The sequence below is a fragment of the Stegodyphus dumicola genome, chromosome 5 (assembly GCF_044657685.1).
Source record: "Stegodyphus dumicola isolate Sdum_Otavi_A_Nest chromosome 5, ASM4465768v1".
NCBI lineage: Eukaryota > Metazoa > Arthropoda > Arachnida > Araneae > Eresidae > Stegodyphus > Stegodyphus dumicola.
Genome location: NC_140772.1, coordinates 38,998,440 through 39,016,832, shown reverse-complemented (window position 1 = coordinate 39,016,832; position 18,393 = coordinate 38,998,440). Strand labels below are relative to the sequence as shown.

Sequence of the window (18,393 nt, the reverse complement as noted above, 5' to 3'; positions counted from 1 at the left end):
GTTAGTTATTTTAAATTCGTTAATAACAATTTAACAAATTTATTATAAGCAATATTTCCGTGGTTACTATCAACAGCTTCGGATCATTATATTTTATATTATACGTGCAAACTTTACATGCAGGCAGAGTGCAGAAGCATTGATTAAAAGAAATGATATTTGAATAGTACATTCAATGTTAGAATACCGTTTTTGCGGCTTTAAATGATTAGTTCACTAATTCTGCTTAGTTAAAGAACTATGTGATTAAAAAGTCATGAACTACTTCTTAAATGTAAAGCATTTACGGAATACAGTTCTATAAAATAAAAAAAAAAAAAATGTATAGTTTTTCACAGCGTAATGAAGAATTATATTACATGAAGAAATAATAAGAAATTCTTCAACTTGGAATATATTAAGGTACTTACGCGATATACCGCCTTGGCCAAAGAACGCGATTTAGTTCAATTATGGATGACCAACTCCTTTAGAATTAGTAACAACTGGAGAATAGCGACCATCATCGAAATTTCTGCTAATGGTAGACGGGTAATACGTAAGTACCTATATTAAGTTATAAACGAAAAGGTGTAATTGGAAAAACGTATGTGTACTTTTGATCATTTGGGTAAATAGAAATTTTGGTACGTGTGTTTTGCAGCGGTCTTGGCAAGAACGTTCATTTGACGTATTTCAGCATTAGCGAGAAAAATCGGTTACCGATTTGCGCATATGCGAGAAACAACTGTAACTGCACTGTGTCAATATAGTGTTCTTTCATTGCAAAATACTTATTATGCTTTTATTTTCAAACGAAATTGTAAGTTTTAAAGTACTGAATTTATTATAGTACAGTAAGACCCCGCTTAACGCGGGGGATACGTTCCATCAAAGTAGAGCGTAATGCGAAACAGCGCTAAACGAGGCTATCTTTACATGTAAATATTGGGGTTAGGGGAAGATGGCTAGGAAATTCGTTAGGTATTAAATTTAAAAAGTATGTTTTTTTAATAAAAATAAAACCAAACATTTATTTCTTAAAGCCCAAATTAATACCACATTATTATTTCTTGCAAAAATAAAAACAAAATATAAATAACAAAACGAATATTCTTAAAAAAAAACAAATAAAATTCTCAGTCAGTCATATTTAGTTAGCCTTCCGAGTTTTCAGTGTTCTGCCTTTTTGTGACAAAAGCATCTAATGTTGTTTGCCTTTTTCTTTTGCGTTGTTCTCTTAAAAGTTCTTCATAAACGGATAAAGCATCTCTAACACCACGCCTTACTTTTGAGCTCCTATCAAAATTCGGATCATTTTCAATGAATTGATCCATTATTTCAGTTATGGTAGACAAACTCCTTTTTACAAACGCCATCGAAAGTTCTTTTTACTCTTCTTCTGAATCACTGCTATCAACATTTTTGTTTTCTTCTTGTTCAGTTCATTCCTTGAGCTCATCATTAGAAAGACTAGCCGCTGCTTCTTGAATTATTTCTTCGACATCTTCCACATTTACCCCTTCAAAATATGTCTGTACAATACCGCACCAAACAAGAAATACAAGTACACTCTTTCGGATATGTATTTGAAACCTATCGCTGCATAATATTTCGGGGAATCCCCGTATGCTGCGAGCGATTTCGTGGAATCCCCGGGTTGAAATAAAAGAGCTCTAAACCGAAACAGCGTTAAGCGGGGTCTTACTGTATATAATATTTGGGCCGAAAGCCTATTAATTTTGTTTTAGCAGTTTGTGGCGTTTCACTTTTCAAATTGTTGCCACCAAATATTAGAGCCTTGTATTATAGTTAAATAAATTAAATAATGAATAATTAAGTTTTTTATTACTGTTATTTTGTTTTCTCATTTAGAACGTACTGTATAATTAAGTAAGTTTTTAACTTCTATTATTTTCCTTTCTCATTTTGAATGTATTGTGTGTTTTAGGTTCTCCTGTTCTTAAGTTCTTATTTCAAGTCTCAAGTGCGTTTATTCGCGACTGAATTACGGAGAAGAAAATATAATATTGTTATATGTTCAACAAAGAATCTGCATAAATGTATGCACATTTCTCGCACTGGGATAAAACAGCGGTACATAATCTCCACCGAATATGGGCATCTGGAAGCCCTAATTTGGAATTTGTTTTATTACCGATTTCATATTTTGCAAGACTTAACAAATTTTTGATTAACAAACTCAACGATTTCAAAACGAGCAATGGCAACACTGCACAGCGAAAAAAAATTATCTCCAGCGCACGAGACTGTATCGGAAATTCTAAAGCTATGCTCTTTTAAAATTATTTTGCAAATTTGCTTAAAATACCATTTTCTTGGAGAAAACTATAGCTTTCTTTTCAGTTGACGGTAGATTGAAAATAGGAAGCATGATAAATGTTTGCAATAAAATCCGTTATGATTTAACAACGAAAATTTTCATTAGCCGAAGAAATGTGAACCATGAGTATGCATGAAAATCCGTTGTATTTTAAAATCAAAGGTAGAAGAAATGCATAAGTGTAGATCGATAACCGATGAAAAATTGCTTATTTTAAAAGCGAAAATTTTTACTAGCTGAAGAAACATGAACTACGAGCACGAACGAAAAATCATTACACATATTTTAAAAACGATGCTGGAAGAAACGCATATGCGTAGTTTGGTTACAGCCGAAAACATCGCAGCAAAAGCATCGCGGACGAAAACGTCGCGGAGAAAACAACGCAAGGCGAGAAAACGTCGTGCTACAAAACATCGTGGGAGAAAACATCGCAGTCCTAAAACATCGTGGTACAAAACATCGTCGTCGAAAAAAAAGCGGTTCAAAAACTTCGGAGTTTAAAAACATCGTCGTCGAAAATATCGCGGTAAAAAATAAATTATCTACAAATCATCACATGACGATAACATCGCAGACATGCTTTTTCAGGCTTTAATAACTGTAAATGGATATTCTCATAATGATTTGTGAGCGCAAGATGGAAAGAAGGATAATTTTTACTTTCATATTTTTTATTAACTAATAAAGTTTTGCTGAGAAAATAAGAAGGAAAATTAAGCATAGAAAATTAATGCAACTTATAGCACTTAATAGAATTTTAAACCGACATAGTTAAAGGCCATAAATAAAAAATTTTTTTTATAAAGGTTTTATTAGTAATTTTACGTGAAAAGTATAATCTATAAGTTGCATTTAATTTTCTATGCTTAAGTTTCCTTCTTACTTTTTCAGCAAAAAGTTATTAGTAAATAAAAAATTGTGAAAATAAAAATTATCCTTCTTTACATCTTGCGCTTACAAATCTTTATGGGAACCCTATTTCCATTTACAGTTATTAAAACCTGAAAAAAGTATGTCTGCGATGTTATCATCTCATGCGATGATTTGTAGATACTTTATTTTTTATCACGATATTATCGACGACGATGTTTTTAAACTGCGAAGTTTTTGAACCACTTTATTTTCGACGACGATGTTTTGTACCACGATGTTTTAGGACTGCGATGTTTTCTCTTTGCGATATTTTCTCCCACGATGTTTTGTAGCACGACGTTTTCGCTTTGTGTTGTTTTCTCCGCGACGTTTTCAACCGCGATGTTTTTGCCGCGATGTTATCGGCGGACACCCGTAGTTTGGCAACCATAAATGTGTGTTTCTCACGAATGCAACACATCAAATCAATATTCTCGCCAAGGCCGATGCAGAAGAAAAGTTCCAAAATTATTTTTCCAGCTATAATTGTAGTTTTCTTTTTCCTCTTCATATCTGAAATAGGATTCATTTAAAAAAGTGCAGTAATGAAAAGGAAAGCACTGACGTAAGCTTACCCTTCCAACTAAATTTTCTGCACTACCAATAATCTTCTCATCTGGATTTGCCCTCTGCATATAGTTGGGTACTTCAATGCCATTCATTTCTGGTACATACTTACTATGGCCTATAAGAAGAAAATTCCAGTTAAATTGAAAAGTGTATAACGATTACATAATATACATAATATATATTAATATAAGTTAAATCCGATTTAACAAAAATTGGACGCCCAGGTCACAATCCTTTTACGGAAATGCTGCCTGAAATATTTTTACACTGTACTGTGATTAGGATTAATCCTACCAATCTAAATACACTTTGGTACTTTTCCGTTTCGCCGGCGCAAATCTCGCCAAGCAGACTTTATTGGGGACAACATACAGTATACACATAAAAAATATTAAAAAAATGTTAGTTCTAAGAATTCTTTTTTTGAAGGCATAAACATTTTAATATCGCTTAAATTTTATAAAAAGCCAATAAATAAAGACAATAAATTTATAAAAAGACATTAATTTAAAAATTTACTATGCTTTCATGGTTCAACATCCTGATTCGCCGGTTCATATCACGTGACCCCAAGCGATCTCATCTCACGTAAACTACTGTACAAAAATCTAATGCTCTCAGTAATTATCTACATTCTACATTAATTTCAAGTGAAATCTTAATTTGGAACACAAGTTTAAATGCAAGAAATATTTCAATTCGCACGAATAGCTTACTCAGAAATTATGTAAAAATGCAGTGCTTTACTTTGCTAATTCATTCTCATTAGAATTAATGAATTTAACCCTCGACTTACCTTTTCTATATTTTCGGCTTCGGGTAAGCGCTATGATTGCATCCTAATTGATTTAATTACCGAAAATGGCCTTAGACATAAAACTGAACTATCTGATAAAAATTCTATAAAATTATGTGCCAGTATTGAAAGAAACAATCAATCTGATAGGAAAAAGCTGCGACTTGTTTTGAAAATGAGGCGTAAAAGGTTACCAGCGAGAATATTCCGTTTGGCATCGGTTGTACCATTATTGGCGACTTTATCGCTTGCGCCGGAAAACGGAAAAGTACCTACACTTTTTATTAAAGCCACAGATTCAGCATAGCCAAGAAAGAAAAATCTTGGAACAGTTTATAGATGACAATAGGAATCTGCTCAGCTTCTTCGCAATTTGGACCAAGAATATTCCGGTAAAGAATCCAAACGTCTCCTAGCGCACTTACAACATCACAGATTTCACTATATTATATGTTTTGCAGAAAATTTTAACGGTTTAATATTTTACATTAAAAAATTCTTAAAAAATACATTTGAATTTTTTTTCCCACATTTTCAGTTTATTATGTGATATATAAAATATAATCTTATACATTTTAAATTAGAGTCTTTATAATGTTACGAATTTGATATTTAAAAAGCTAATGTTAGTTCAATTATAAATTAAATGGTTTTATTTCTCGCGCAGTGCAGCGCGTGACGAATATTAAAAGAAAGCTAAGCCGGAAAATTGAAAATACAAGAGCACGTGCATTTAACATTAAATAAATAAATAAATGTCTTTTTGATTTCGAGAAAGTACTAGAGAATTCTAGCGCGTGATTTTAAAATCTTATAAAAGGAGGAAAACATCTCAGTTTGTAGTAGTTGCTTAGTTTGTTGTTGTTTAGAAAACTGCTCTTGTTGATTGTAGCGAATTCGCGGATTAGCTTTCTTTAGCTGTTTTGAATTACGTTCTATTGGACATTTGAGTAGTTAAAAGATAACTACTGTGAGATATTGTAATACTGCATGATAATTTGAGAAAATTTAAGCATTTTTGTTGTGATAATAATAAATTTCTGTTCATTTTTCATCGGACTTCTGCATTCATTTCATAACGAACCCGTACGCACGCAGCAATATCTTAAGGATTTGGTATCTTAATTAGTAAAATTACAAAGATACGACTAAATGCAATTAAACTGTTTATCAATGCTGCAATGAGATGTATACATTCCGCAAGAGAGGAAGAGGAGAAAGGGCCTTTTTTGTTTACAGTAGCTATACATAAGTCACGTGATCTCCGAGTCATCGGAATGCATCTTATTAAGTAAATGAATTTATATAAGTAAAGAAGCATGCCGGAATCAGAGGATCATTAGGAATTAGTGTCAGTTATTTCCGTAGAAGTATAGCGAATTTATTGAGTTTAAACAATTATAGGCTAATTTTTGGAATATGGTAACAGGTAGTTTGGCGACATTTTGGTAAGGCGATAAAGGTTACTAGGTAGGACTTAAGCAATAATCTGAGAAGTACACAGTTCGAATCACAGATTATTTTGTCTCAGAGAAATGAGAGATCATGAGACATGTCATGTGACATTTTCCGGAAAATTCCGATCGTGATTTTAGCTAATAAGCACTTAGAAACAATTTCGCTGCTAAAGTGCAGAATCACCCACTTATTTGTTTGGCGGTTTTTACAAGAGTAAGAAGAATTGGATTTTTGTCAATTTTCTTTGACTTTTTAAGTGAAAATAGGTCGATGTGTACATGGATAAAGTAAAGAGTGTGCGCAATGCCATTTTTGTGCAATTCTGAGATTTTTTAAAGTGAAAATAGGTCGACGTGTACATGGATGCCGCGTATGTGCAATTCTTAAAAACGTGCGAAGCAGTGGACGATTCTGCACTTTCTCCCAATTTCGCACCTAATCTTCCTCATGAGTAAGCACTTTTGTTCTATAAAAGTTCTAGCATAAGCATAATTCGGCTAGCAGATTGTTGGAAAAAATGTTTAGTAAAAAAAAAAAAAAACTAGCAGGTTGCTGTAACAGGGTTGGTCACCAAATTTTCGCCAAAAAATCGCTAAGTTACCATAATCCGAAGATTCACCCAATTATACTGTCATCTGAGTAAATCTATACGCATACATGCAGAAATATGTTTTATATTCATCATCAAACTATTTCTTAAATTTAAGACGTATTTATTACATACAAAATAGCGTTAGAAACTTTTGAATCTGTTCAACAATTCCTCGTGCACTAGTCCTGACACTTTCTCATAGAATGGCCTAGGTGACCATCATCCACAATAACTGTTTGCCTTTCGAAGGCTGACATTTGATCATAATTCCTTCGATGACAGTTCAGCAGCATCCCTCTGCAACAGTTAAGTACAGGAAAAATGCCACTGTGGGTACATTTTTTAAGCGACATGGAGAACGAAGTTTAATGCCATCTGGTGACATTATGCAGTGTATAATTACCCCACATCTCTAATCATTTGCATACCTGCCTAACATGTACCTTTATGCTAAATTTTGTTACGATCCGAGAATTCGTTTTTTGCGCGTAAAATTTTATGGCAATGATTGCATTTCATAACTATTTTGCTGCACTAATCTATTCTGTAAAGACACCAGAGGCATTTCAATAACATTTTTCGTGGTAATTTATGAAACTTGTTCTTGTTTTAAAATCGTAAATCCTTCAGATTCGTTCGATTTTAACAGAGAATTTATTTGAAAGCATAACAGCCTTCTCAAATTTTTAAATTATTAACAGCATTGAATGTTTCAATGACTAAGGAGTTACTCTTAAAGTGCTTACACTGTGTTTTTGTAGCATGTCTGACAGATGTGATAATTTCTGTAGGATTCTGACCATCAAACACATGTCTTTTAAAAATTGCAAACTTAAATTTAGATTTTAAAAAACCCTTATATTTATCTTTTGATCCAAAATACCTACGAAAAGCTGGATAGTTCTTCTACACAGTAAAGAGCCTTTCATATATTGTACGCTACCCGTCGTGATTTAAACACATGGCGGATTTTTAATATTTCGACTGCTACATATTTACCAATCCCATCTAATTCTCTCTGATTTTCGGGAATTGTCGATAAAAAACATATAACTTATGAAGAAATATTTCAAAATAATTAATTTCGTTTATGTTTCTTACTGAATTATTTTAATGCTAATTGTAATAATCAGCTATGCAGTGGCAAATTACAATAGGAAAATTCCTTAAAAGTATGATTACAACACCCGATTTTCAGCCTAATATTTTACTAGCTCCATGGAACGAAAGAGCAGTTGGATGATTTTTCAAATAAGTTTTCAGAAAAATCTATACGAATTTAAAGCATTAATAATAGAGGCCTAGTTATAACAAGCAAGATGTTTATTTTATTTTTTCTTCAGGGGACAAATAAGCAGATAAAAAGAGCAACGATATCACATATTAGAGCCAAATTTAACAAAGCGCCAAGAGGTAATCACTAAAAATAACTATTTTCTGGATAGTGCTATGACGAAAAGGTGTATAAAATTTTCATTCTCAAATAGAAGTGGTTCTTAGCTAAAGATGCCTTAAATTTATCCATTGATATCAACATTAGCATTCCAAAGAGTTATTGGAAGTCCTTTCATTAAAAAACGTTTTAGCTATGTGGAATGAGGAATACATTTCATCTTGTAATGCTGAAGTCACCAAAAAGTTCCTTCCTTCTATTTACCATAGACTGAATTCCGAGTCTTTCCTCTCATTAAATTTTAAAGTGTCTCAGTTTTTATCTGGTCACGGTAAATTTGCAAGTTACCTGTTTCGTTTCAATCTACGATCAAACAATTTATGTGAATGTTCAAAAAGAGTTCATCAGGATGTGGAACATTTGATTTTCTTGTGCCCTACATTTGATGGCCCTAGATTATGCTTACAGAACGATTTGAAATGTTCAGAGTGACTTGGCCAGTGAACTAATCTGTTTTTGTGAAGTCCAGACTGCTGTTCTCTGCTTTTGTTCGCTTTATTTATGCATTAACGTTTAATGTTTATTTATGCATGTAACTTTTAATGTTTTAGTTGACTTACTTCTGGAAGCCCCGTGCTGTACATATGTGGTGCACCGGGAGTCTGTATGCTCTCAAAGGAAAAAAAAATAACAGTGGTTATTAGGCGGAGATACTCTGAAAGAAACAGCACAGTCTGATATTCAAGAAACAGCTTATTCTTACATTTGAATACGTAAGTTGAATATATATGCTTCAGTATGAGCTTGTCGAATCTGTGAAACAATAAACTTTGATGAACACTGAGCTCAGTTCATTTGCCTGCTTGCAAAATGTGAGGTGATGTTGCCTCCAAGATAAAAGAAAAGCTTCGTTATTTCGCGATCTCATTCTCCATAAAGAAAGCAGAGGAAAACAGAATAATCGGGGAATTCGGTTAAGAAGTTCCTACCTAATTTATAATATAGCTAAACTCCTTGCCATTACTATAAGTTTCTGTCTGCATAATTTTTCGCAGTGACGAAAATTTCAAAATCTTTCATGATGTTACTGCACGGTATCAAGCAAGTACTTTGATTCTAAGGAACCCGAGTTTTAACAAAAATAGTGTTGACAAAATGTTTTCCAGAAAGCAAAATATTATAGATAATTATGATTACATTATCAATCAATTTTCACTGCTTATTAATGTTAATTAAATTTCACATATAATAAACGCCAGAAATTGTGGAATGACATTTTTAACATTGAGAAAAATTAACGAATATTACCACCAAAGAATTATAGCGTTTAAACAGTTAAAATAATTTTTTTTCGAAAATTTCATTAATTTTTCAGCAGGATTAACTATAACTGTTTACGGATAGTCGTTTGCTGTGATAGCTAGTTGTTCTATTGCTTAAGCTTATAAATTTCTTTAGCTTGCATATCTGATATAGAATTAATCCAAGTGATACACGAGAACAGTAAGATGGGTTAGACTCGGCAATGTTCTTCCTTCTGACTTCCAGTGTGGTCATTAACGATTAAAGATCGGTTACACAAATAGTTCTATTATGGTATATACAAGGTCCTCATCAAGACCGCCTTAAACTGAGTAGGACAAGATTCCTCGCAAGGAGCACGTAAAAAAGGAAAGATTCCAGAATCATACCTCTGCGGATCCACAACTTCTGAGAAAAATACGAAAGAAAACATCCAGTACTCAGAAAAGCACATCTGATATTCGGAAAATAAGCTTTACTGGATATGCTAACATTGCTGCAAGTATATGACTTTTCGTCTGCACGTGATGTGCAGAAGGATCACCACACATATCGCGCCTATAGCGTGACAAACTAAAACAGGATCCACATGCTTAATATAAATAAAACTGAAAGCAACATGAACACCAGCAATAAGTTTCCTTCAGTAGTATGTGAGGTTCAATATACCAATCTCTTTAGATAGTCTAACCAAAAGAAATCCAAAGATGCGCGGTCTAGCGATCATGGCGGCCACACAGCCGAACTTCTACGTCCCGTCTATATAGCAGTCTAAGTAATCCTTATGTCACGTACATAAAATCTGAAATTTGCTGGTGATTCAGCATGCTGGAATTATATGCCACACAGTACCGATATGGGTATAAAATCGAGGAAGTCAGTCAGTACAGCATGGAGTGTATGTAACGTATATATACATACAATATTCTATATACATAACATATAAGTTACACCAGAGCTTATTTCAGAACATCAGGTACGACATGACATGTTTCCAAAAAGTAGAGTTGAAGAAATATGGTTCTTTGGCCAATTTTTATGCACTCCAAGAGAGAAATATCGATTTACTTTTGACGGGACACTCTGCATACTAGAAATGCTAGGTAAACGCAAAGAGGCGAAGTTTTTTCCGACAGTTATATATAAGTAAATGTTTACTTACCGTGATAGGAAGCTCTGTGAAGAGGTACATGATTTACTCTATCCATTTGAGGAGAGTGTCTGATGTCACCATCCGGCGTAAGTCCAGCTACCGCCAGAGCAGGTATGGGCGCAAACCTGAGGGAAGCAGCAATGCGACTCATGAGCTTTTTATCACTCTGAGGAGAATCCTGTTGCAACAACGTGGGTACGATTATAGGTTTCTCATGGCTGTCCTGCTTCGTGAAACAAGGCAGGCGGAAGGAACTTCCCCTGCTCAGAAATCGGCGAGGGGGAGGGGTTGGAGGATAGGCTCGGCTTCTGTCGTCTGAATCATCAGATGATGGGCTGCAGGCAGGGTGGGAAAGGATATGTTACGGAATTCAAGAGACAGGTTAATTCGCACATTAGACATTGAAGGGCTACATCCTCGCCTCTTGCGAAAACGAATGTATACGAATAAAATTGCACGCAATTGTTAGACAATAAACATGCGTGGTAAATAAGTTAGTCAAGATCTGTTTCTCTTTGTAGAGTTAGATCTGAATGCATCTTCAGTCTCATTTCGTTTCCTACTCGTATTCATTCGCTATTCGCAAGCAACGAGAATAAAACCCATGCACTTAAATATTACTTTTCTTTGCATGCTACAGGGCTTGAAATTAACTACTCATCTTGCTATTAAATAAACATTAACTGCAAATAATAAATATTAAACGGCGGTTAGGAGATACAATGAAGTAATAACAACACTGGCGTAAGAAATGAGAAACGTTATAACAAAACATGTAATGTATCAGTCACTTAAATCTTTTTAGTTACAGAATTAACGTGCATATAACAACACTTAACGGAAATACACGATTCTTAAGATTTATGATGTATTAATTTATAAGCTTGTAGGGATTTATGTTTATTTTAAATAACCATATTTTATTTTGGTTGCTGTTCTTTCCTATAAGCCTTCAGACCCCTAATTGTCAGTGCCAGAGTATTTAAATTTTGTAGCGCGCGTGAAGGAATGTAAATTTCTACGATGGAAAAATGGTTTAAAAACCAAATTTCGATAGGAGAGAGGAGAGTTAGGCTACAGCCACCACCTCTGCTGTTGAAACGTTTGCTTATCGCTGATTCATGTGGCTTAGTTGCATTTACTTGCTGCCACTAGTTTGGAAGATTTAAGAAAAGGGATCTCGCTGAACCCTGTAGTTTAGTTCTATCGCTTGTTAATATCTTCAAACTTCTAATTTTTTTATCTGATTTTCAATTACCGCCCAAGCAGAGGCGTAGTTTGTTAGCGTCGAGTTGACGCATTGTAAATTTTAGAGAGTTAACCAAAGGGTACTTTTGACCCTTCTCTTGTGCAGTTACCACTATACAGTAACTCGTATTAGCTATTTTTCCCGCGTTCTACCACCAGTCCATAAAAAACGTATTACTACGTGATTCGCCCTTTATGCACAGTTTTCGAAAAACGTAATTTTACGTGTCTCGACTGCAATGTGTTAAGCTATTTTATTTATTTAATGTAATATATTTATTAAACTATACATCAAATCGCATAGCAGTTACTGAAATTTTACATCTTGTAATTTTTAGATTATTAAGTTTTTTTAATATGAATGTTACTAGTAATTTAGCATCATTAAATATTTAATGATTGTTTTAAATTAGGAAATTAATTTTAATATCAGTATGAATTCAAATGCTATACCTATTTGTTGATAACAGTTAGAATACTGCATAAGAAAGAGCCATACTGATTTAATAATTGTTCAGATAGATCAAATAGTCAGGAAAATTTTCTTCTAGTAATATTTTACTTATGGGCATCCATTTTACTTATGCTAGTATTTTAAAGCGGATATAAATATGTGTTAAGCATGCACAATCTTTTATGTAATGAGATGTTACCTAACTCAAAGTAGTTTAAGTTCAGTTTTATTGATTTACTTGTCACATATTATATCTTGATTCTCTTCATTTTTCTGTGTATTACGCTGACAAAAATACGGTGTTTCGGTATGATATAAATATATGTAAGTATTTGTGTTCATTTTGATTGCATTTTGGTTTTTAATTGTTTATTTATTCGGTGTATTTTACGTAATAATTTTACTATGTATTTTTGTTTAATCGGATCTGAGGCCACTAAATCTGCTTTAAAGCATTTATTTAATATATTACGCTAATTTTTAAAAAATTTTAAATATATATTTGCAGTGTAAAATACAGTACAATCAGCAGCTGATATATAGGAAGAAAAGTTTCTAATGAGGTTTGGCGCCAACAATTTTTGTCGCCAGTTTGGTGATAGTTGGTGAATTTTCATCAGCCTGGCGACTTTCAGGAATTTTTCGGGGAAACGCATTTTCGAAGCGCTAGGAAGCGATTTTTCGCTAACTTTCGAGTGGTGCTGTATAATCATATATAAACATTCTCGTCTGAGCCGTAAGAGTTTGTCAGTTTAGTGAGTTTCAGAATTAACTGTAACTTAAATTTCGCTTTAGGAGTGAGTTTGCTGATCTGCGATACTCCCCATGTTTTAAAGAAAATCTATAGGTTAATTATATATATAAAGGTTAATTATATATATAATTCAAAGCTTAATTATATATATAATTAACCTTTGAGCTATCTATAAGTATTTACTTTGAGTGAATCATGATGTATTTTAGTAACGTGTAAATGCTGTCCTCTCGCTCCCTGTTATTGTTAAAGAGACGTTTACAAGCCAGTAGTGCGCAAAAAATTATATTTTTATCTACGATTTAACACTACATTTTTTTAAATGCAACCTACATGCAGAAATAAATTATTATTTTTTTTACATTTTAAGTGATGAAAACACAGGAGGTAAAGGCATAAGATAAAACTCTACTTAGCTAGGCACCTAAATATGTTTTTCTTGGGAAAGGGAATAGCTTTTTATGAGTTATCATTATACTTTGCACAATTATTGGCAGATGGTCGAATTTTACGAAGAATAAGCGAGAGAGAAATGATTCCCTTAACCTCCTTCCCGGAGATCACGAAAAGGTGCTTTTATATTATAAAGTTTCCCTGCAGTTTCGTAAAATGTGCTAGTTTACAAAAAAGGTTACTTAAGTTCATTAGGTTACTTAAGCAAATGTTGTTATAATTTCATTTTTAAAAATTCCAGAAAAACTTGTATATAATTAATCACTAAATATTAGTCTAAAATTAATTGTATTAGATATATGCTACTATAAACACACAGAAATTTTCAAAAATAATAAAAATATATTTTAAGCAAATTTTTAAAAATAATTTACAGTTAAAAACTAGGTCCATTGTTTGAATAAGATAAGTCACAGTTGCACCATCCGTTGCCGTCAATACAGAAAAAAATATTTTTCTATTGAAATTTAACGTTAAGATTTCCAAAACACCTTTCACCCCCCCAAAAAAAGAAATATTCTTTCCATATTTCAACCCAATCCTTTGTCATTTGTTTAATGAATGGAATTATAAATTCTATTTAGCCTGATATGTGTCTGTAATTTAAGCCTGCCTAATTTTAATTCCTTTATTTTCTTGACTTATTGGAAACAAACTGTCAGATGTTTCAGTTTTCGAAACGCGCTGTCTGTCCGAAATTATATTTTCAGAACGACGGTTTCTCCTGGTTTTCCTTTTCCAAAGATAATTCCTGAGTTGCAACAGGAAACAATAAAGATCTTTCAATTTTCCCTTCTTTTCAAATTTTTCCCTTTGTTGGAAAGTGTCTATCTTCCCTTCTTCGAGAAGGCTGATTTTCTTGCGCACGACTGGTGATCTAGCTCCATCTAGTACTTCTCCGACATTTATCTGATGATACTTTACGACAATTGTACTGTTCCCTGCCCATTTTGACGATTATTCCTTCCCGGACAGAAATTTGAATAGATTTCCTCGTTATCGTGAAGCAGTTCTCTCATGAAAAGAATATCGTAGTGGACTTGCATGTAATTGTTTCTTTCGTATCTGTTAGTGGCAGTTCTTGCTTACATAATTGGCAGTTCTCGCATAATTTCAAGCAGGCACTATGAAGTTTAAATATTCCTCCTACCCGGAAAAAAATATGAAAATTTTTGAGATATTCCGAAAGGAATATAACAATGTTACACATAAATTTCACAATCTTCCGTCATTTATTGGAATTGACATTGTATATCTTAATGTCCACCGGTTCTCACAGAAATATCCAAAGGAAAGTTCATACATGTTCTAGGAATGTTCCACAAATTTAGGCTACAAGTAAATATTCATGTCATATTTACCTTCATACTCCTCATTCATTATTTATCTTCATTTGCTTTCGTTATTTACCTTCGAAACCTTCATTATAAAATTATATATTATAACTCAAGATTTTCTTTGAGCCTGTGCACAAGGAAACATCACAACTCACTCTTTTTCAAAGCTTGGTACACTTTTCAAGTGTAAGACTTTTTACAATACATAAGAATAATACCATTAAATATATCTGTAATATTTGGTGTATATTCTTTCCAACAGATCAGAACATTCCGAACCGGAATATGTTTGGAACATTCAAGGAATATTCGGCAAAAATCGTAAAAGATATGCCCTTCAGAATGCTGCGTGTTCAACAGCTGTCTAATTGGTGTATGTTCAGACAGTTATGATTGGCTATAACATACGATATTTTCTTACTGCTGTCTGTATCTGCCGTGATTTTCAGCCACACAAATTCAACTACGCTTCTGCTAATTTGCATTTCAGGTTTAGCTTTCGGAAGCTATTATATATATATGTTTCGAACACATGAACTATCCCATTGCCCTTATTAGTTATTTAAAATACGATACAGTTTTAATTTTCTTAATTTTTTATTAAGATTCATTTTAGGGATAAAGAGTAGTTTATTTTATTACTAATACAACAGCAGTAAGGCAAATAAAAATGGCTAATAAAAATGGCTAAATAAAAATGGCTTCCCTCTAGTATTTTGCTTCTCATGCATTCACCATTTTTCATTATCTCCTTTTACTTAAAGAATCCAGTATTTAGAGAGTTGCTGTTGTTAATGTTTGCTATTTATGAGACTGACATGCTTTCTTACATCAAAATGGATTACACGTGTCCATTAAAATCAGTCATAATATATAGTTAATATATTTTTTCACTTTTATAAGCAATAAACTTGCAGCTATATTCTCAAATATTCAAATTTTGAATTTTCGCTCCCGTTAACAAAATCTGGAGTTCAATCTTCAAAGATTGTATCCCAGGTTTTGATTGCGGAAGAATTTATAGCATCGGTGACTTAGCACATATTAAGTTAAACTAGGAAAGTTTGACTTAATTCTTCTCATTAGACACACAAATTTTACATGGCAAGTAAAAGCAGAGATTTTTCAAATAGTTAAAGAATATTTTATTTCTATCAAAGTTATACAAAAAACTTCAGTTGTTCCTAGATTTCCTGAGAGTTCTTACATTCATTCAGAATTGAAATTCGAAATTTAATAAATGGTTCTAATTCCAGTTTTCTCAATCTGTCTACTTCAAGCATTGAATAATGCGATTTTTGTTTCTCTTCTTTCTTTTAAGAGTTTTTCTTCGATCTAAATTCATTACACAAAACTCGCGACAACGAGTATAAGCAAAATGATTTCAAGTTCGTTTTCCTTTTGAGTCAAACCTGCCATTCTTGTTGAATACATTACTGGAGAATGATTTTAAAAGTTTCCAGTTTATCTAATTACTTATTTGTTAACTTATTAACTTATAAGTTGTTAACTTATAAGTTAACTTATTTGGTATTTTCTGCTGGGTAATGATGTTATTGCTACAGAATTTCTTCCGTGTAGGTATACAGAAAACTTTGATTAGAATTTTCTGATTTCCTCTGTGGCATTCTTACCTCATACAAATAGGACACATTCTTGTCACAAGTTTTTATAACAAACTGAAAAAGCATTAATGAAGAACAAAACTGAGACTTGTCGACAAATTTTAAGGTGAAACTTAAATACTTAATAAACAAACACTTTCACATTAATTTATTGCATTTCAGTTTTACACCTTTTGTCATTTTCCGCTTTGGTGTGGTAATCAAGTACTCATTTACGCAAGTACTTGATTCACTACACATTCGGCATGGTTCTACAATAGAATAAATAACAATAATTTCCCCTTATTAAGCTAATTTTTTTTCTCAAAATGCATAAATTTTGCTTTGGTTTTCGAATTTTTTCTTTATTTTCCTTGATTAAAAGTAAACCAGTAAGTTTTTCTTAACTTTTTTAAACTTATCAAGTTTTAATAATAGAAATAGTCTTGGTTAAATTAGCTAGTTTTTAAATCAACATAACCTGTAGAGGAATCTTTAATCCTTTACGATAATATAGGCTTTCCTAAAATTTTGCGTTTAATCATATTAATTCCAGCGAAATCCTGCAGATTCATGAATTTCTATGGAATTCTGATTGCGAAATGCAGATTTAGGGTTCAAGTTTTTGAACCGAGACAGTTAAAATAGTATATAAATATCCAAACAATTAAATGCACATGTAGTTCTTTAAGAAACATCAAGTTGAGAAAAATGTTAAAGTCATGTGTACAAATTACACAAATACGTTCAAATGTTCAAAGTATGTGTAGAGATGAAAGAATAAATGACAAATCAATACAGATACATGATATACAGACAGTCACTCGGCTTGATTCATTAAACAGAATTTATGTGTTTGTTTTGATATGCTTCAGAAAGCTTCAACAAAGAGTAGTTCCTGCTACTTTCTTATTAAAAGTTACAGTTTTGCAGATCTGTTGACATTGAATAACAGAATTGAGTTTAACGTTTTTCTGTCTTGCTTACACAGATTCTTAACTGCTCACTGAGGATCAGAAATATTATTAAGGAAGAGATTACAATCATCTGACTAGAGCCAGAATCATCGGAGAATTATCCGAGGGAATCCAAAACGCAAGAGGTTTCAAATCACATTCATATGTCAGCTTCTAAGCCAAACTCTTTCGCATTAGCTTTTACAGCGCACAATGAACATTTAAAGAGCTTGATTGTTATGCTGAAATCTTTAGCTGGAAATTGGTCCCCAAAACCACGTTTGCTGATTTAGGGCATATGAAGCGTTACATTTTCATCTAAAAGAAGATACTTTTTAGGACATGTAGTTCTTTTAGGATGTGCTGCAAACTTTAGCCTTTTTTTTTCTTTTGGATTCTAGACCAAGGATTCATTAAATCAGTTAAAGAAATGGTTTCTAGTAAATTATACTACCTTTTTTTTTTTTTTTTGGCTGGGTTGCGTTATACTCGGAAATTAAATAAATTAGGGTTTCAGTTACAACGATACATTACAGATCATGGCTGTCTAAAATACTAAGAAATTTGCTATTGTTTCCATATTATATTCTTAGCTTTTTCTATACGAATTAAATTAAACAAAATACATGTTTCTATCTTCAGCTTCAACTGCAGCTGAGATAAATATAACTACAGATACTACTGATCTTTCTCTCACACTAAGTTGGATTTGTTTCGTATAGTCTAATAAATCTATGAGTTCAATATAACACATAACGTCTTCCCAGCTATTGGTTTTCAAGCCGAGAGACTATTTGATTAAATTGGGTACATGCTATAAATAAAGTAAAGCGAGTGCAGTACCCATCTAACTCTCAAAGAGAGATAGAATCAACAAGTGTCATACTCAGTGAATGGGGAAGGCTCTTTCCGGGAAAGGAAGGGGCTTCTTCCTGAAGCAAAAAGATGCACTCCAAGGGAACACGTACTCCCATGACGTGTCAAGGACGTGTCCTCCGAGGAGCCTTGGAAGGATCGATGGCAGATGGTCTCTAGACGTGAGGGAAAGCGTGAAGGGACATTGAGGTGAATTTCGCTCACAGAGA

General features: G+C 32.9%; 1 protein-coding gene across 3 annotated transcripts in view; it reads right to left on the bottom strand.

Moving 5' to 3' along the window:
- Nucleotides 1-18,393, bottom strand: part of Ca-alpha1D (Ca[2+]-channel protein alpha[[1]] subunit D) — a 275,473-nt gene that overhangs the window by 11,404 nt on the left and 245,676 nt on the right. Inside the window, exons 43-44 of one of the 3 annotated variants that reach the window (XM_085816586.1) lie at nt 10,512-10,837; nt 3,814-3,923 (exon numbers count right to left, since the gene is read on the bottom strand). In XM_085816586.1, the coding sequence (XP_085672712.1) occupies nt 3,814-3,923; nt 10,512-10,837 (436 nt within the window). Of the gene's footprint in view, nt 1-3,813; nt 3,924-10,511; nt 10,838-18,393 lie in introns of those variants that run through there. The other 2 variants (XM_085816587.1, XM_085816588.1) reach the window with 2 other exon arrangements.